The following is a 21,353-nucleotide window of genomic DNA, read 5'->3' on the forward strand; positions in this document are numbered from 1 at the left end:
GAACGTTGTTATCTATCCACGCACATACAGTCGTAGCTGACTCGCTGATGGTTTAAAGCTCTGGCTGTTTTAATGTCGGACGCGATACGTCAACATTGTTAAAGAGGTAACCTTACGCTGATCGAGCAATATATGAGCTTAAGCCAAGTGTCCGTTTGTTGTCTTTAGCGTTTGTCACATGGTCGATTGTTTAGAGAAGAACCATAGATCTCGCAGACTTAGGTAATGCCTAGAATGTGTTAAATTCGAATCGTACATTAATTGTTTTATTAGGAGTGTGTGTATTCATTATTCGATTTTAGAGATATAACGTTATTATATCCTCACGAGTGAGGAATGGACGTCTAGTTGTTGCGTGTTTAAAATGCAGATATGACAAAAGTTGATGTCATGTCAGTTGTCTGTTTGTCAGTATTTTTACAGGCATTGGTCAGTACCTACAGTTATTGAGGTAAAGTTGGTTTTATATTCGCACATTTATTCATTTTTGAGCAGGGACAACAAGGCATGGTTAACCACGCTACTTTTTCAGTCTGAAGTCGCATGCAAGTGAACTGATCGAAAAACAATATCAGCACTATTTATCAGCACTGTAAACAATGTAGTACTTTGGTAGTCATTAGCTGCTAATATGATTTCCATATTTAAAATTTGCGAAGTATATTTTTCTGAAATTATATTATTAGGGAGAAACTCTGAATGTGCGAGTATAAAAACAACTTTACCTCAATATTTGACATGAATGTGTAGACCGTCAAACTAAGGTTAAATTAGGACTGTACAATATATACTTTCAGCATCGATATCGTAAAGTGCACATAAACAAGTTTACAGGTTTCTTTTTTTTTAAGTCCCATGACTGTAATAATTTCAAAGCCAGTTTAAAATATACAGGCTCAAGAAAAACATTAAAATGTGTAGCATCTTTAAGTAATATTAATTGTTTTTATGCATATATTAGATGCTATTTTACTATACAATGCTATTTTACATTTGTTTATTCAATTTGTTTGCCTAAATACTACTAGACTTACAGACAACTGTAAAATACTGTTTATTCCATTTGTATCTCTGCTCTACTGTATTTAACAGTACTTATGATTGGTTGATTATATTTTTATGCAGATCCAATCAATCTAAATTATACTCAGTATCGCAGAAAAAAAATACTTAACATCAATTGTTAACCAATATCAAGCAGTCCGTAAACAAAATGCGTAGTTAAATAATGATTATAAAACTTACTTGTTATTTCAATGTTATCAATCTAGTTTAAAGCAAACATCGCATTGTTCATTGTAACTGGCTTTTTTGTATGGGAATTGCTCAGGATCGGTAGTTTTCCGAAGCAACAATGGATCCTGGCACTTTATCACTATTTCAGAGAGTCTCCACAAAGCTGGGATGGGACAGAGATGGTGGTCTTGATGACGCTGAGGAAAAGGTGTAGTACTTCAAATTAACATACACTTCAATTACATAACAACCCATTCCATGTCGTCTCATTACAACCTGTGCCTCAAATGCAGTTGAGGAAGAGCCTGAAGAAGACCAGACGTCCAGCTTTGGCCAGTTCTGATTCAAGCGCAGGTCCAGCACAGAGACTGGAGCTGTCCGACTCTGACAACTCCTCAGGAAAAGAGAACTGGTCTCATAAGGAACACGTACTGTTGACTTCAGATGATGAAGACTTTGAGAAGTGTATGTTTGGTTTGTGAAACTCTTTATGTCCATACATAGACTCATGCTAAATATTTCTTTTTCATTTTTCAGTTCTTGCTTCAAAGGCTACTCCAAAATCTACATTTAAACAGTCTGCTTCATCTGCTCAGAAACCAAGGTGAGAGTTGTTGGAACACGCTTTATCTAACTGTTATATCATACATTTTACCAGCTGTTATACAAACTTTAAGGGACTGTATTTTCAAGTTGTATCTATTTATTTATTTATTTATTGATAAAATGTGTGCTTTGTACACTTTTGCTGAAAAGATATCATTTTTAGGTGCTGGTTTTTGATAATTTTGTCAAATCTTTCATGACCTCAGAATAATTGAATATTTAAACTGAATGTATCAAAAAGTAAGGGTCTGTATTTAAAAAATCCTAAACATTTTTATTAAAAAGCAATCAAAGTGCATCACATTTACTGCTGTTATTTTAATGTTCACTGATAAATAAAGTGGTTTGTAAGTGACTTCAGAATGAGAAGTGCTTCATACCTAAACAGCACGCATCAATACTATTGCTTTTTTTGTTTGCAAAATATCAGTGTTATCCAGACATTAGAGCTTGTGCTACAGTATATGGTGACATATAGTAACTGAAAAATATGAAGTGAATAATCTCAATTTCTCTTTTCCTTTAGAGAACCAGCTCCAGTTCTGTCTTCAGAAAGTGATGATGAATTTGAATTGTGTAAGCTCATTTAACTGCTTTCAGTTTATATACCTCATTTTGATAATGACACGATTAATCGTTTTTAAACTGAAATCGTGTTTTGAAAAGGTGCGATTTTTCAAATTGTAAAAGCTGCCATTATTGCGATTATTACTATGGCGAGGGAGGCGAGTGCGAGAAATTAAAACGATTCAACTAACGTTACTTAAGCAGACAACCGATACAGTAGAACCCACGAGCCCCTATTTCACTAAGGTGGAGAAAATGAAAGCTGTAAACTCCATCTCTGCTCTGCTTCTCTCACTCCCTCTCCCTGTGGACCTTTGCATGAGGTAACGTTTCGTCGTTTCGACTGTAACAGCGATGGGAATGGGTAGATCCACACACTCACACACACGAGCGTGTCTGCAGAGCAAGTTTTCTCCACCGTGTCTATCATAGATCAGCTGTGATAACCAAGCATTATAGGCCGCGGCCATTTATTTGTGTCCTCGTCACTCATCGATGAATTACACCAGTGCCACAGATGTTTAAGAACTCGTTCAAAAATCATGTGGGATAATATTTACATTTACTTATTTGCTATAAATTCTCATGTTGTTCTGTGCCTGTACTTGAGTTTTGTTTGATACGTTTTCTAAAATTAAAGATACAGTTCATATATCTGACTGCTTGTGTTACAGAACAAAATTGTATTACAAATATTATATAAATATAAATGTACTTATAAATTATACATTTAATACAAGAATTCTTGTGCTGTGAAGTAAAATCTAAAATTGTAATCTATAACAATGTAAAGGTTTTATTTATATATATATATATATATATATATATATATATATATATATATATATATATATATATATATATTTTTATATATTATATATATTATATATATTTTTATATATTATATATATTTATATACTTATATATAATATTTTATCTATAATTTATTTTAAAACACTGTAGTTATTTTCTTATGTCATGACAACTGACAACTTTATTGGAAAAATGATTTTAAATAAACGGTAACAGTGTAGCGTACTTTGATTATGCTTGGTCTATCTTTGGTGCTGTTAAAACCACCACATCAAACCTGCAGCTCTTTTATGAAATTATAGTAAATCGTATTTTAAATCGCACAACGCAATTTTGATCCGATAAATCGCAATTAGATTTTGTTTTATCTCCAAATCTTGCAGTCCTACTTGACGATTTGTATTTTTATTTCCAGTTTTAAACCGAGTGAAAACACCAAAGGCTAAAGTCCAACCGCAGTCTGTGAGCAGCAGTGATGAAAGGTCAGTGTAACAGATCTTGCTGTACGCTAGTTTTTGTAGTATATGATCATGACATCATCTGTTATCATCAATCATTAGTTCTATTCTTCTCCCCTAAGTTTGAAACGCTTCATAGTGGACAGCATGTCATCTGATGATGATTTTGTCACTGAGAAGAAGCCTTCTATTTATAAAGGTAAGATTTTCTTTAAGTGTGATTTATAGCACCATAAAATTAAAATTGACATTTCACATTATTTTATATTTGATTTTATATTAAAAAATGATTTACTCATTCACACATTTTTTTTGTAGCTCACATGCCTTTGAATTCTTTAATCGAAAGAACTCTCCATCTTTATTGACTTCTCTGATAAATGTCACTCACTACAATCATCTAGTCAGTTCTTAAAATCATGTTCGACTATCACAATGAAGAACATAGACCTCAAACCTTCTTTGTTCATGCCATGTTTAAACTTAAAATCTAAGCAGAATAATAACCGTGTATGTATGTATACATACAGCATTCTCAAAATATTGAAATTTTGCTGTTCTGATATACTTCACATTTACTTTACATACCTGGTCATCTTAATGTTTTTTTTTTTTCATTATTTGAATGAATCCGTTAATCCATTTCTCAAAACTGATCTGAGCAAGTCATTCACGAATCATATTTCTTTTAACGGATCGTTTACAGCAAAAAAGTGGAAATGCTCCCCATTTACACACTCCAGGGTTTCCGCGGGGTCTTAAAAAGTCTAATCTCAAAACCTACATTTTAGGCCTTAAAAAGGTCTTAAATTTACTGAAATATTTTGTTGTAGGTCTTAAATCTCGTTTTAACAGGTCTTAATTTTCTTTTGTTTATGTATAGCTACCCAATCTGGTCACACCTACCCAATCTGACACCCATACAATCACCAACAACCCATCTTAATAAAACTTTTAAGAAATAGCATTTAATTACTTTCCTTATGGTAACGTTTGCTTAAGTTCTCCATTTATTTATTGCTGAGGATACTGACCTGACCTATGTTTTTTATAAAATTATTTTTTATTGTAGACTGAAGTTATCGACAGCTATGTTTTGTTCTGTTCTTGTTAAGGGTTATAGGGTTTGTGAATGGATATATAAAAAATATTATTGTTTTATTATTAAAAGCATTAAATTTTAATCATTTTTGATTGGGTAAGTGAAAGTCTTTTCTAACTGGGATAGTCTTAGCATTTAGATGAAATATGACCATTCATTCATAATGGTCTTAAAAATGTCTTAAGTCTTAAACCTGCAGAAACCCTGCACTCGCAATTTTCTTTTTTTTCTGTTAAACAGAAAAAAAGAAAATTTTAGGAATGTTATAAATGGGAAACCATTGCCTTCTATAGTAGGAAAACAAATAATACGGAAGTAAATGGTCACTGGTTTCCAACATTTTTCAAAATATCTTCTTTTGTTTTGAACAGAAGAAAGGCACTCATTTCACAATTATTAAGTTGCTGGTGCTTTTTTGTGTATAAAAGCCAATACGCAGCGCACAGATGAACACCAACAAGCAAGTTCATTTATTCTTCACTACTTGGTCCCTATATTAATCAGGGGTCTCTACAGCAGAATGAACCGCCAACTTATCCAGCACATGTTTTACGCAGCGGATGCCCTTCAAGCTGCAAACCATCACTGGGAAACATCCATACACACTCATTCACCAACGCTTACACGGGGAGACCATGCAAACTCCACACACAAACCCCAATCGACCCAGCCGAGGTTCGAACCAGCGACCCAGCCGCGAGGAAACATCGCTACCCACTGCGCCACCGTGTTGCCCCATTATATTTATAGTTATAATAATAATAGTAATAATTATTATTATTATTATTGTTAATAATATTTAAAATATCCTTGCCTTGTTTAGAATGGTGCCAAAAATGTACGGTCATGTTCACACTGCCCCAACCATTGCCAAAACCAGTAATCAAATAATTAAATTAAATGATCCTTCTCTCTGGTAAAAATGACATTTATGCGAATCCTATAATTTCTCTGGTCAGATTAATTAATTGCTAATTGTCGGAAAATCATTTCACTCTACTCAGACGATCCACAATCCAATAAATGGCAATTGAGCATGTTCAGTCTGTTGAAAACATCTACTAATCTACACTAATCCAACAAACTCTGACAGACTTGTTTGTTGGCGTTCGACTGTGTGGTCTGAATTAGCCTTAAGAAGTTCTTTTGTTTCTACACAGGGAAAGCCAGAGTTGCTAGAACTCCTAAATCAGTTCAGAAGACAGAAAAACCGGCTTCATCACATTGCAATTCTCCCGTCTTCCTGAGTGACCGTGATGACGACTGTAATATTGTCATCAAGAGCACTTGGAGGACCAGACATAGCCGGCCAGCATCTGAGGAACATCAAGCCACAAGTAAAGACAGAGAGGAGACTGGAAAGCCTCCTGTGCCTCAACCAACAATCACCGTGAAGTCCCACACCAGTCGAGACGACACGTGCAGCTCCGAGGAAGAGTTCCAGTCATTATTGGACAGAGTCAGGCAGAATCTAGAAGGCAGAACAAGTGCAAGTCCAAAGCCCTCTGCAGGTACAGCTCACACGACTATAGTTTTAGTTTGGTTTGTTTTTTAAAATGTGATTATATTGTTTGCTTGTTAACAAGAATGCCACTGGATTTTATAACAAAGAGCAAGTAACTTTTTGTTGTTGGCTTTAATCAGTGATGAATGAGCATGACAATTTTTCAGTTGAGAAAGTCAGATGTAAACATTCAAGGTCAGCTGGTCACAGTAGCTATGTTCTCATCCATCTGTTTTTATGTACATTTCGCATAAAAAACTAAAAAAACTGCTCAACACAAAGATGTTTTTTTAAATTAATTTTTAAAAAAGCGCCTAAACTTGAAGCGCACTGTTGTGTTGAGTTGGATAAAGTTTTTACCTGATAAATAAATGCACATAATCTACTATGGAAGCACATTTACTGAATAAATTCCAACATGCGCATTAAAAAAGTCATGCAATTATAGGCACAGGTTATAAATTGTCTATTAGCAGTGTTTGGCAATAACGCGTTACTAGTAATTGTTGACAGTAAATAATATTGAAACGCTTTACATGGTTTCCGCTACATTTATTCTTCCATGGTGGGGCGCCACACCAAAATTCATCCTGCCCCAGCTGCAATACAGGTTCTCATTCAAAACATTGTCTTTTTTTTTTTTTAAATAGCGGTTTATAATCACACCAAAACTTATTAAAAGGTATGTGAATTATAACAGCGCAAACTTTTCTGTAACCGTAGTAGTGCTATGTGTTATTTGTTTAACCCTTTAAGGTGACGTGCCGAGTGAGGCTAGCAAACACGACGTAGCTTTCAGTTAAGATGAAGACTGTTTCCATAATTATACTTTATTTATAGATAAAGGTCTACGGTTCTGCATACAACAAGTTTATCTTACTGGAGTTTGTAGCCGTTTCACTTTACTTCAGGACGCATTAATGCCGCTCTAGGTCTATTGGAGACATTCATAAATATTCCTAGCAAATCTAATAAATGTTGGAGACATACTCACTACATAAACGCACTAAATCACACTTTGGCAGAATTTATTTCACAGCACACAAGAAAATCTGCACTTGAGCAGCGTATATTTGAGGGCGTGCAAGAAGTTTTGTGCATGAACAGAAGATATCAGCGCGCAAGAAAAGAGATTTGCATGCTCGAATGAATTAAATGCGATCTCGACTTGTAATACTGCGCTTACAACATTTGGCATTGAAATAATGCCATAAGCAGTTGGTAGACCTGTAAAAGGCCTGCAGCCACAGCTGGAAAAAAATCCTAAATGTAGTAACTCCGTTATAGTTGGAATATGATGCGTTTGTCTGTTGCTTGATAAGTAAATTAATTTTGGCTGCAGTCTAGCCCACATCTTCCTGTTTAAAGCGGCGATGCATTGTGGGATTGATTGGTGGATGCCAACCAACCACCATAAAAAAGACGCGTCGTGTATGAGACCCCAGATTGGACAAAAGTGAAATGAAAGCAGAGACCGAGTGCGCACGAGAGACCGGGTGTGTGCAAGAGAGGTCAATTGTGCTCGCGAGGGAGACCAAATGCCTGCAAGATAGACCAAGTGTGCGCGCGAGAGAGACAGAGACTATTAACATTACTATTATCAATTACTACTATGTTTGTTGTTTCAAATAAATAAGCACACATTTGTTAAGCACACATGTATAACAAAATTGATTAGTTTAGTAGACAGTAACACATTTGATATATTTTAGAACACATTATTTAAAAGTAATTAAACACCTTTTATATATATATATATATATATATATATATATATATATATATATATATATATATATATATATATATATATATATAAGGTGTTTAATTACTTTTATATAAAAAAGTTACTTATATATTAAAGTTACTGTCTCTTAAATATTTTTTTACATTTTTTAGGGTGTTCCACATGGCTCAGTTCTGGGTATAGTTTTGCCTTTTGTAGTATATTTTCTTTACGAAATATTTCCTGTAACTGCTGTCCTATAGATGCTGGTGACACTCATTATTTTTTATATGCGTTTAGTCTGTTCAACTATTTAACAAATATTTTGTTCTATTAGTTAGCCATTTTGCTCATTTAAATGTCACTATAGTAAATTTGTCTAGCTTGGTTGCGTGCATAAAATGTTATAAATTTGTGAAGTATCTTGTAAATTATACCATGATGTCATTATATGGCTTCACATCAAAACTACATATATATTTTTTTATGTTTATAAACAATTCCTCAATGATGTACCTGAATGTGCCAAAACAAGTAGTGTTAAAAATAAAAGAATGAATGGATTGGTAGGCTAATTATATTTTTTTCTGTTCACATTATTCTCTCTAACTAGAACTCAAACCACGACGTCCTTGTTTGTCGACACCATCTTCAGCTGGTAGAAAAACTGGGAGCCAAGTACCAGTTAAAGATTCTCCTGTAATCCACACACCAGTGCAGCAGATACCCAGCAGCAGACCAGTGTTGAGCCATACTGAGCCCAGGGCACCGCCCAACAGGTACTGCTAACCCTCAAACTTTAAAGAGCCCCTGTTATACATGAAATAGGGTCATATTTTGATTGTAAGGGTCTCCAACAACAGTCTAATATGCATGCAAGGTCGAAATACACTTTCATGGTCTTATAATCTGCATTTATTTCTACCTAATTATCCCAGCGACTCCCATATGAATCGTTCAGATTCATTTGTTCCAAAACCCCTCCATAGCGTGAAGCTAATCTTCGCTGATTGGACCGATGACAGCCTGTTGTGATTGGTCGACACTGACAGGCTTCAGCGCGAGACAGAGTGAAATGCCCAGCAGCTAATCAACAATATAAAAGTAGTCACAGTGCACACGCTTATAGTGTAAGGCGTGGATTTTGGTTGCCAGTGGGTGAATGTAAATACAGACGATAGACTAGAAAATACTGACGACTAATTATTTTATTGAGCAAAAACTCCAAGAACTGGTGAGGAGATCTCCTAGCCGGTCTACAGTCTCCCTGCTCTTTTCACACACACACACACACACACACACACACACACACACACACACACACACACACACACACACACACACATATTCCCCTCCTCCTTAGAGGACACAACACCAAAACATTCAAAAACGGAACACCTCACCTCGAACCTGAGCTGAACTATTTTGAAACTTGACTGTTGCATGCGTGTAGGAACAGCTGACGATCCGTAAACAAAGAGGCACGCGTCGCGTTTTCAACGTGGCTTTACACACGATATAAGAATATAAAGAGTTAACGTTAACCTGATACAGTACACACAGTTACATGTAACAAAACACAACTAAATACATAATTCGCAAGCTAGATTAAATGAGGCAACAATTTTAATCGCACGTACTGACCCTTGTAAAATGGAGGAAGAAACTGATCAATGATGCAGATGCACTGATCCATGTTCTGACATAGTCCTTCAGTAGACTTTTCTGATTCTTCCTTTAACAAACGGCCGATGAAGTCTTCTTTGTAAGCATGTAGTTTCCAGAAGCACTGCACAAGGCTGGGCTATAATGCTGAGGTATTTTTGCAAATCTGAACCTTAACCACTGACTCTGCACAGATGGATATTATTGACAGTCTCTACCCAAAGATGAAACTGTGAAAAGCATGACCTCTTTGGCCGGTGTATGTGTGTGTGTGTGGCTTTTGTTAGTGGGCAGGGCAGCAGGTTTCAAATCTCCTGGCTTTGCTCGCGCAACTACTGGGCGGGGCTTGTTTTTTGTAGCCGGTTCATCGCGAAACGCCTAATGACTCGTTATCAAGATGACTCGTTTGAAGCACTATGAGTTGACTTTTTATAGATGAATCAACAGTTTTAAACACTGTACATATACAGGTTCAAGCCTTAGCTGGATATTTCACTTCACTTAGAGCTGTGTTACTCACTACATGGAAGGTCATTTTGAAAAAACTAGAATATGGGCTCTTTAAATAGTAACATTTGATGTATATAATATTTAGTGTATTATGTGTGTATTATAAGTATAATTTTTGGTAAAATGGGACCACATGACAATTCTCTGTTTCTCTGGATGTATTTGGTATGCTAATGATAATATTTAAGTGTTTAAATGGTAATTTTTGTATAAAGTGTGAAGTTTCTTCCAAATTTTAAATGAGATTTAATGATAGGTCATTTACTTTTTTTCCCTAGAAAATTACAATTTGTCTAGATATGTTCATATGTTGTGATTTTGAAAATTAGTGTTATCTACAGAAAATTCCTTAAAGGAAGATTGGATATTCACCAAATCTTTCTGAAGTTAAAACATCGATATTGCATTATCTAAAAATGAATATGTCTGAAAGCATAACATGATCTACCAATGAACAACTTTATTTTCATTCAATATCAAAGATGAATTTATAGATTTGTGTTGTTGTTTGTTCAATACATGAACCAATGCAACCTTATGGTGAAGTGTCACTTGACTGTGGATTATTGTTATGTTCTTGTCAGGGTGGTGGTGTGTAAAACTGCCGGCTGCTTCCTGCAGTCTCTGTCCGCACCTGGATCATTGTACTGCCGGAATTTCAAACAGAACAAAGACGAGCTCACCAGCAAACTTTACCAGCTCTACAACACCAGTGTGTTTGACAGTCAGGTACAACTGAAAACCTACTATTCAGTTTGTAGTCATTGTTTATTAGTGGTGTTTGCTGATATCATTACTATTTGCAATCTGTTTAAACCCACACTATTTGTGTTTCACATGATGATGCCTTAAATCATAGGGCTTGTTGAATTTTTGTAGATTTTTCACAGTGTGCAATGAACACATGCGTTTTATAAGAAGACAGGTTGTTATTGCTGTTGTTGTTTTTAATTAGTTTTTATTTTTACATTTTTCTTAAATGCGTTTTATTGCAAAACAGGAGCTGTTATTGGTGACTAGTGTGTGTGTGTGTGTGTGTGTATATATATATATATATATATATATATATAGATATGTATATATATATATATATATATATATATATATATATATATATATATATATATATATATATATATATATATATATATATATATATATATATATATATATACACATACACATATTATACACACACATAAATACATATTTATATATATATATATAGGGATTTCACATCTTTGTTACCGTTTTTTTCCCCAGGTCTGTTTTTTCATGCCACAAAGGAAGCAATTGAGTTAACAGGAGATTGTTGGATGTTCTGAATTTATTATTAATTTTAAAATTACTATTTATTAACTGTAAGCATAACATAATAATTCATTATTATGAATTAACTGCACTCAGAAAGTTAAAGATAGACTATTGCACCTGCATGACAGAATCTTATTCAATAAGGATAAAATTAGAATTCACGTAAATGTGTGTGTTTGTGTCTGAGTGGAACAAGATGACATTTACAAGTAAATAATTACATTTTTAATAGGATTAAAATTCTATTCGATTTGCCAGTGTCTGTGTTTGCCTGTTTCTTGTCAATAAACATGTCGGTGCCAATGGACCCTTTTTACATGTCTGGGTTTCTCAGCAGCAGACGTCGTCATAGTAGGCTAAACTTAGAGCACAGTGAATGGGAGAGTACGACAATATTTGCTTTACAATCGTATTTGCTCAATAAAAGACAAAGTTATCAAGACTTTCAGAAAAAAATGTGATAACGGTAGTATTGCCAGAAGAGAGAACAATGTCAAATTTACTGTTCTGCCCATATGTACATAAAAAATGTGCGTCGGCATATACAGGGTATCTGCAGGGTCTTAAAAATCTTAAAATGTCTTTAATTTCACAAAACAAATCTTAGACCTTAAAGTCTTAAATCCACAGAAATATTGTATTTCAGTTTTAAACCGTTTTTACAGGCTTTAATTTTCCTATGTCCATGTAAAGCTATACCCAATTGAGCCAACACTCATCCAATCACTCACAATATATTTCAATAAAAGTTTTAAGAAACGTTCATTTATTAACTCTATTTACTTATTAATATGGTTTAATTATCTTCCTTACAATAACATTTGTTTTTAAGGTTTTAACTTGGCTATTAAAAAAATCTTTAACGTTTAGCCTTGTGCAAGTCTGAAAATTCATTCATTATGGTGTTAAAAGATGAAACTTCATGAAACGTGTATAAACCCTGATATTGCACTGAGGTGTTTACGGCGACACTAGTTTGATTCTTGGCTCAAGGTCCTTTTGTGATTCCCTCCCCTCTTTCTCTGCTGCCTACACACTACTGTCCTATACAGTAAAGGTAAAAAAATTTATTATAAAAAAAACATACAATTGGTCAGTGGGATGGAGAAAAGCGGTCAAGATGCATTTTAATACAGTGTTAAATTTCTATAATGTTTGCCTAGTGTTTTATTTGGCTACTTGAGGTTTATTTAACCTTATTGTTTTTTACCCCCCCCCCCCCCCCCCCAGCTTCCCGTTGACATGTCTGTCACATGGAATAATAAGATGCGTAAGACTGCAGGATATTGCATCTCTGGTCAGGAGCGTGGCACTGGGAAACGATATGCCCGTATTGAGCTGTCTGTCAAAGTGTGCGACTCTGCAGGTATGTGTGATTACAGTTTAAAAACTTTTCATCCGCTCCCGACACGTAGCAATGAACACCAGTGTTTCCTCTTACAGATCGGTTACGGGACACGTTAGTCCATGAAATGTGTCATGCGGCCACATGGCTCATAAACAATGTTCGCGATGGACACGGGCCCTTCTGGAGGCTTTATGCTCGTAAAGCAATGCTGGCTCATCCGGAACTTCCGATGGTTTCCCGCTGCCACAGTTATGACATCAACTACAAGTTCCAGTATCAGTGTAACCGGTGTAAGAACACGTAAGTGTACAACTGTTCTTCTTCAGTGTTGAGTGTCCTTGAATCTCAATTTTCATGATCAAAATCCAGTCATTTCAGTTAAGTCCTACTGAATTTACCAACAATATGTTCACACAAGCTGTTTGGTTTGAAAATGACTTCTGTGGGAGTTGTGTTTCATACATTGCTGTTGATAGGTGCTTTTGAAATTCCGCTTAGTGAATCTTGAAAGCAAAGGTGTGATTCAGAGTGTCTCTCAAAAAGTCAATGGGGATTTCATAACTTTTAAAATTCCAGGAGTTTGTTGAGAAGGCACAATCTAATGTTTCAGTATTCCAACGTCATGTCTTCGTAAAATGTCATTATTAGAAAATTACAAAATAATATCTTGTTGTTATTATTGAAAAAAGATTGACAAAATTAAAGTAAAAAAAGTCTGCTATGAGCTATTCATGTATTTCTTGCATGAATAGAAATGAGAGGAAGCATATGTATATATTGAAAATAGCACTGGTTCTAAAATTAAACCTTGAGGGACAGGTCATAATAAAATCAAGAAAAATTGATGAAAAAGTTCTAGTTTTAACAGAAAATATTTTATTTTGAAGATAAGAGTCAAGCCATCTTAGGGCTGCTCTGTGAATGGTCACATAATAGTTTAATTAGTTAAATTGGAATAGTATGGTCAATCATATCAAATGCTGAGCTATGATCCAGCAGAACCTGGTAGTGGCACTTGTTAGTCAGCACCTAATAAAACATCATAAGATGCCACAAGAAGGGCTGATTCTGTGTAGTGTCCTGATCTGAAACCAGAATAGAATGGTCAAATACCTCTGTTTGCACTTGTTAAACCTATATCGACCAAACTTTTTATGGATCGGCTGCATGATGCCATGCTAAATGCTTGAAGGAAGATGTTTACTAGTCAGACTGCAATTTATAATAGAAAGGATGTTTGGTGTAATAGTATCTAAAAGCTTGAGAAATGGTTTGAAAATAGTTTTCCTTTATTGTAGTTAATAGTGTCTTAGTTGTCTATATAATGCAATAACAGTATACAGACACCATGTTTATTTGTATTATATTAAAAGCACACTAGAGCAGTGTTAAATATGTTTAGCTAAATGTTCGAAGAGTGTTCAAATCCAGACAAATAAACAATTTTAACGAGTGACACGGAGTAACCGGTGTCCTGTGTCTTCATGCTAAAGACATCATACACTTTGGTTTTATGAAAAAAATAGGTAACGCCAAAGACGCTTTAAAGGGGTGGTCCACTACGATATCATATTTTAAACTTAAGTTGATGTGTAATGTAGCTGTGAACATAAACAACATCTCGGAATGTAATGCGTTTAAAGTTCAATGCAAAGGGAGACATTGGCTTTCACAGAATTAGCTTAGCAAAGCCTACAGCGAACAAAGTTTGGGGACTACAAAAAAATACATACGGGCTAGTGAAATCACAAATGCTTAAGATTATGCGCATTCACCACGCGCAGCAATGGGGCACGGCCAGAGGTGCTGAAATGTAACATTAGCAAAGAAAGCTAAAATGCCGTCCAAATGCTGCTATTTCCACAGAGCTTGTTCCGTTTCTGTATTTGGGCTTTCAAAAAACATGACACACAGAGATAAGTGCTTACAATTTAATTTTAATTATGTTCCAGAGAGTTATAAAAAATATATAGCTAGCATTTGACAAAAGAAAACTTCCAGAATCTCTCCCAGGCCAGTGCTGGATTCAGCTAAAAACTCCTCCAACCATAATAGATGAAGCTGTGGATTATGAGCCACAAACTGTAAGTATTTTTACTTGTTAAAATTGATTTATTAAAGGGCCATGAAACCTCCCTTTTTCGGTTCAAGTCCACCTCAGAAATTTTTCCAAAAATGCTCCAAGATGGGCGTGAAGCAGTGGAGGAGTGGGCGTGTCTGACAGTGCAGGGGAAAAAGAGTGGAGCGAACCATCAGTTGTCTCATTTTGTGAGCCCAAACCATGAGGAGACCCATGATTTTATAGTTTACAAAGTTAAAATGCAAAGAAATAAACTTAGTAATGTAATGTCCTGCTACATTTGTCATTCATAATTTCATATACACATAACCACAATTTGTTCTATCATTATAAAGATAATAATGACTATATAAACGCTACAAATAAGGAGGACTTCTCTCCTCCTCATTCCCTGGGTCTAAATGTAGACACAGTGGATAGCAATGCAGTCTCTTGCCCTGTCTATTCCAATCGTTAACCCTGCCGGTAATCTGGAGGATTTTAAACCTGTGCAAACACAGCAGCACGAATCTAGGCGATGTGTCTGAATGGTAACCTGATGGTAACGAACTCCACTGATAAAAGACTAAGTCCGCCATTCTCCAATTCTCGTACAGCTCTCCTGACAAAAATGCTTGCTGCAAACCAACAGCTTTGCTGTATCGGCCCGGACAGCATCACCGGGAAAAACAAGCAGCAAACCCTGTGGATCATGGAAACAAACACATACGACCCATGTCTCACCCAGCCATTGGGTCTCCCAGCTTGGCAAGTCTGCTTTGCCTTTGGAAAGCATGTGCGCTCATTAATAATTAAGCAGCAGGGTCTTTTCATAGGATAAGAAAACTCTGCTATAAATAATAATGGGAAACCGACGTCACTTGCAGTTTTGCGCTACGTCACCAATTTTGATCCAGCCCCAAAAATTATTTTAAACTTTGAAGATGAATTTAGCTGACAAAAGCTCAAAGTTATCCAATTTCCCCACAATTAAAGCTGAACACACACAAATCTCAAAAAAAGTACTCCAGAGTTACTTGAACCTTTTAAATGCACCGTTTCTAGCGTCAACGGTATGTTGTAGCGAGGATGTAAACAACAGGAAATGCTGTTTGGCACGGTTAACAGTTTAGCTACAAATTTCACTTTTCCCGGTGATGTGGAGCCGATCCGCGAACATTGTTAGCTGACCAATCAGAGCCTCTTGAGGGCAGGCCCTTCAGAGGAACTAGAAAATATAATAGTCGTTTTCATGTTAACTGAGTAGCAGTATATAATCAAAGTATTAAAGAAGAACATGATTTTCTGCAAATGAAGCATGAGTACACATCACTTTGCAAAAATACACTCTGGACCACCTCTTTAATATGTTGTGCATTTTATTAGACTGCACAGAACAGCCTTATAACAGAACTTTAAAATGTCTTTATTATCATAAATCAGCGCTGCTCCTTCTTCCGGTATTAAGTCACGGGAACCGGAAATCCACAATCAGCAATTTCTTCACTGGCCTCGTTTCATTTCAATTACTTTCAGCTATATTCTGCTTCATACTACCATGATAATAAGTTTTGAATACTTCTGCTCATCTATGAGCATGATCTCTGCAGGAGTGCAATAGGATGTAATGAAGGCCACAACTCCCATGATTCCACATTCAGTCATGGTCAGTGGTGTAGTCGGGGCTTTACGCACATATATACGATATGCGTATGCTTGCTTTTTTCCATGAGCTTTTTGGGTATTACGACTTCTGAGGATCAATAATTGCATATACCCTCTGTATACTCAGTTGTTTTGCTGATTAGACTACCATAATTTGTGTGTTCGCATCCCCTTTAACTATATACCAAAAAATAACATGCCCCCTAATTTGTTGCAATCGGTGCATTTTTGTTTAAATTGTGCCATTCCCCCGCCCCTGACTACTGCAGCAATGGTGAGAATTTCATGAGAGTTTTTCGAAGACGACGACAAGTCAACTGCATGATGTCTCGCTGAAACATTCAGCTACAATTATGAAACCGCATGAGCATCACTTTAGCCCCCCCTATATTACTATTCAGACCCCCTAAGTTTTGCAATTTAGCTCATGAACCGTACAATACAGTATTGCCTCAGTTCCCTCAGGGTCTGCTGGGGGCACTATTAGCTAAGCATAAATCATTGAATAGGATTAGACTATTAGTGTCTCGCTTTAAAATGAACTAATATGTTTAAATATTTTTCCTTTTTAAATAGAGTTCAACCCCAAAAATGAAAATTGTAGTCATTTACTCAGCCTTTACTTGTTCCTAACCTTTTTTTTATTATTTTTTTAAAGCTGGAAACCTGTAACCATTGACTTCCATAGTATTTGCTTTTCTTCTGTGGAAATCAATAGTTACATGTTAGGTATATATTGCTAATGAATCAAAGAAACACTGACTTTCGTCGTTTCTTTGCCCACTTTTACAATTTGTGTTGGGTGGATAATAATACACCACCTTTTTTTAAGGACTCCACCACAGGTCATGCTGTCATTATGCCTTTGTTTGTTGTGAATACGCGCCCTCTAGTGGCAAAATATTGTGCCTTCAAGTATCTAATCTATGGTAAACAATTTGTGTATAAATGTGACAGCATGTTTCCACAGTAAAAATACATTAGTGTTTGCTAAAGCGAGTCTCTATATTACTTTTGGTCAACGTTATCCAGCTAATATCTCTAATTGTCTATGCTAATGTTGCTCACAGGATCGGGCGCCACTCTAAATCGCTGGACACCACAAGGTTTGTGTGTGCTTTGTGCACCGGACAGCTGGTTTTGTTGACTCCCTCGAAGCCTCGAGCACCCACACCCTTCGCCACCTTTGTGAAAGAGAACTACGGCTCAACTAAACAAGAATTAACCGGCCAGAGTCATGCTGAGATCATGCGCAAACTCAGTGCTGACTTTGCTAGCAAGGCTCGTGTCAGTCAAAGTTGATCTCTGATGAGACACACACACACACACACACACAGACAAGTCTTAAATACCTCAAACCATCAAGACTCCTGCTGTTGCTTGAGTTCTGTTCATATGTAGCATTAATTTACTGGGAATTTAACAGCCGTTTATGACCATGTCAACCTTCATTAGACTTTTTATGATTAAATTAGTTTTATAATGTGAAATGACTTTATGGTTGGAGTCCATTTATGTCTAATAATACGAGCCGTGTTTAGATGTTCGGTTACTCCTTTGTGAGTTTAACTATTTAAATCAACTGCCTTAAGGGATATGCATGTTTTTATATTTGTGTCATTTTGTTTATCTGTATATTTTGTTTGTGTTTGAATGTTTTTTTTAAAGAATAAACTGTTCTTTATTAAAACTACACAAACGGATACTTTGTTTTTAAAGAAGTTGTTCACCATTGCTGTATTTAAAAAAAAAAAAGTAATATTGTAGAAACAGTACTAATGTTAGATATTAAAATTTAAATTAGTTTTCCATTTGTGATTGGTATAGCTTTAGTTTTCAGCAGCCACCACTACAGTCTTCATGATTCTTTGGAAAACATTTTATAATGCTGATTTGCAGCTCAAGAAACATTTATAGATGTGGAAAAATAATTGTGGCATAGATAAATAGTCAAAAATGTATTTATTAGATTTCTCATAACTGTGAAAATGCTTTACTGAGACTGAAATCTAACATTTGACCCCCACGTGCTGACCACTGTAAAGACTTAATTTTTTTCATCTAACAAACATTTCAGAAATTCGCCCCATGGTTTCTTTTTCTGTGACAGAAAATCTGAATAATACATTATTTTTTTCCTGCCTGGACTACTGCAATGCCTTACTAGCAGGCATTTCCAAAACGAACATCAATGAACTACAATACGTTCAAAACTCAGCTGCCAGAATTCTTACAGGCACCAAAATCAGAGACCACATGACTCTGGTTTTGGAATCTCTCCATTGGCTACCAGTCAGATTCTGTATTGATTTTAAAATCCTCATGCTCGCACACAAGGCTCTGCATGGTTTGGCTCTACATTATCTGTCTGAACTTTTTTTTTTTTTTAAATATATATAATTATTTTTTAGGGGATTTCACCTTTAATTGGCATAGGACAGTGGAGGTTACAGACAGGAAAGTACTGGTAGCAGAGAGATGGGAAGGGTCAGCAAAGGACCTCGAGCTGGGAATCACACTCAGGTCACTGTGGGCACCATGGTGCTATATAGTTCTACATAGTTCCTCATCACATCTGGAGTCAGACAAGGGGACATAATCAGCCCTTAGCTATTTATTATATTACAGGATGATATCACAGGATATCACAGCCCAGTGAACACAGGAAATTGTCACATGAACCCAGTACAGCTGACAATTCTTGCATATGCTGATGATGTGGTACTCATGGCAAAATCTTGAATGTTTGGAATGCAGAACTGCAGATACAAGGACTGAACATTAACCCAGCCAAAACTGACTCTATGGTCATAAGCAAAAACATGTCCAACACTCCATACAGCTGGCCAACATCTTCTTGAAGAAAGTTGAAGAGTTTAAATATCTTGGAACCATGTTAAGTGAGGATTGGGAAACCTAATAAGGATCTCAACGTGAGAGTTGCCGCGTCTGGCAGATTAAATCAAGCTTTAATCAGAGCCTTTCTGGGAAAGCGAGAATGTGCCACTCGTACCTATGGGTGTGAGTCTTGTGGGCAATTAATACCTGCAGGAACAACAGATTGCAGGTGATTCAGATGCTGTACCTTAGACGAGTCACCGGGTAAGGAATCAGACCATCAGGACAAACCTACAAGTCGAACCACTGACTGAAATAATTGACAGGCATAAGATTAGGTGGTTCAATTATGCTGTCAGGACCATAGGGTTCCAAAGCAGATGCTTGAGGCAAGAACCCAAAGAATACTGTACTTCCAAGAGGCAGGCCTCGAATAAAATGATGGACTCAACCCAGCATTCCAAAAGGGAGGAGTAGAACCAAACTGCGCCAGAACGGTGGTTGGAGACAGGAAAATGTGTCGGAAACTTTGTTCGGCGTCTACACCGCAAGGTAGAAGAAGCCAAGAATAAGCTAAGCTAAAATCACTGACCATTGAGACGATGCCCTTTTCCTTTTCTTTCATGCGTTCAAAATAACGAGAACACTTTCATCGCAGAAATCTAAGGCTCTGCCATTCTCTCATTGAGTGTGGGATTGATTTCGGCCAGTAAGCGCTGTTTTTAATCTTTTGTCTGATATCAAATTTAGACCAATAACTTTAGGCCAACAAATGATGCATTCCTTCTGCTGTTTGAAAAGCATCACATGCTTGCTGCTGGCTACTAGGTTTTTGATTACTTCTGTGATGTAGCAAAGCAGATACATGTTTCAAGAGCTGCTATATGCTGCTATACACATAAATAATTGCATTTGTTGTTTGTTCAGACTCCCTATTTAAATTGAGTGAGTTATTTTTTTTGGGTGGGAGTGCCACTTCATTATTTTATGTTCAATCAACTTGAATTTGTAAAAACTAATGTTAACTTCATTCAGTCATGATGTCCCAACGCAAATCGATTGTGGAACCCAGCATTTTTTTACAGTGTAGATGAGATGTCAGCTGTGTGGGAGATTTTCATCATGAAAAAAGGACATCAGACAGAAATCTGCAAATGCGAAGGAGCAGTAGAACACAAGCCATCTTAAGTTTCGCAATTCCGATATGTATAAAGATTATCAGACGAAGGTCACTGCCTAATAAACAACGATTATTTACTACCAGAAAACCGGTACAACAAACACTTTGACAGTATGAAGAAATTTGATGAGGACAGTGCCAAAGCAAACATCCTCACATTGAAAGTTATGGAAATGACAAACTTTTAGCACTGTTAAGGATTCTGAATAGGGCTGGGCGATTTGGCCTAAAATCTTGACCTCGATTTTTGCCTCCATTATGATTAATGAACGATTATTTTAATTTTTGCCCTCATAGTTCAGACAAGTATTGTACAATAAATATGCTTCCACACAGGTTATGCATCTTGTTGATATACACTCTGAACATCAGCTATGCTAATTATTCTCTTTATTCTCCATTTCCACCTGGGGATACTCTTCCCGAGGCCCTCAGACTATGCAGAGTCACTGATTCGATCCAAGACCAACGACGAGATGATCCCAAGGTTTCCATATCCTGGACCAGGCCGAATCCTGAGCAGCTACTGTGATGGTCATGGAAGAGTGGAGAACATGAGACTGATTCCTGTGACGCTCCAGAGACAGACGAGTCTTCGCTGAGGCCAGCTTTCAGCCTCCGCCACTGAGACTGCAGCTCTGCACAAGACGTTTGGCCAGCGGAGAAATTAAAATGGTCGTGCCCAACTGAGCCTGGTTTCTCTCAAGGTTTTTTTTCTTCACTTCCGCCATTAGTGAAGTTTTTTTTCCCTCTCCGCTGTCG

General features: G+C 36.3%; 1 protein-coding gene across 1 annotated transcript; it reads left to right on the forward strand.

The window, feature by feature from the left end:
- Positions 1–12: 12 nt before the first annotated feature.
- Positions 13–18,222, forward strand: gcna (germ cell nuclear acidic peptidase). The gene is made up of 13 exons (XM_056472993.1): positions 13–106; positions 1,331–1,444; positions 1,530–1,701; positions 1,774–1,840; positions 2,369–2,418; positions 3,638–3,704; positions 3,803–3,879; positions 5,943–6,293; positions 8,626–8,791; positions 10,772–10,916; positions 12,732–12,867; positions 12,945–13,149; positions 17,644–18,222. The coding sequence occupies exons 2-13, from the start codon at positions 1,355–1,357 to the stop codon at positions 17,873–17,875; spliced, it is 1,758 nt and encodes a 585-aa protein (XP_056328968.1). The 5' UTR covers positions 13–106; positions 1,331–1,354; the 3' UTR covers positions 17,876–18,222.
- Positions 18,223–21,353: the final 3,131 nt, after the last annotated feature.

The sequence above is a fragment of the Danio aesculapii genome, chromosome 14, assembly GCF_903798145.1.
Source record: "Danio aesculapii chromosome 14, fDanAes4.1, whole genome shotgun sequence".
NCBI lineage: Eukaryota > Metazoa > Chordata > Actinopteri > Cypriniformes > Danionidae > Danio > Danio aesculapii.

Coding starts and splice junctions, on each gene's coding strand:
- gcna (XM_056472993.1), top strand. CDS start 1,355: ATGGATCCTGGCACTTTATCACTATTTCAGAGAGTCTCCACAAAGCTG. Junction 1,702..1,773: donor TGATGAAGACTTTGAGAAGT/GTATGTTTGGTT, acceptor TTCATTTTTCAG/TTCTTGCTTCAAAGGCTACT. Junction 13,150..17,643: donor TGTAACCGGTGTAAGAACAC/GTAAGTGTACAA, acceptor TGTTGCTCACAG/GATCGGGCGCCACTCTAAAT.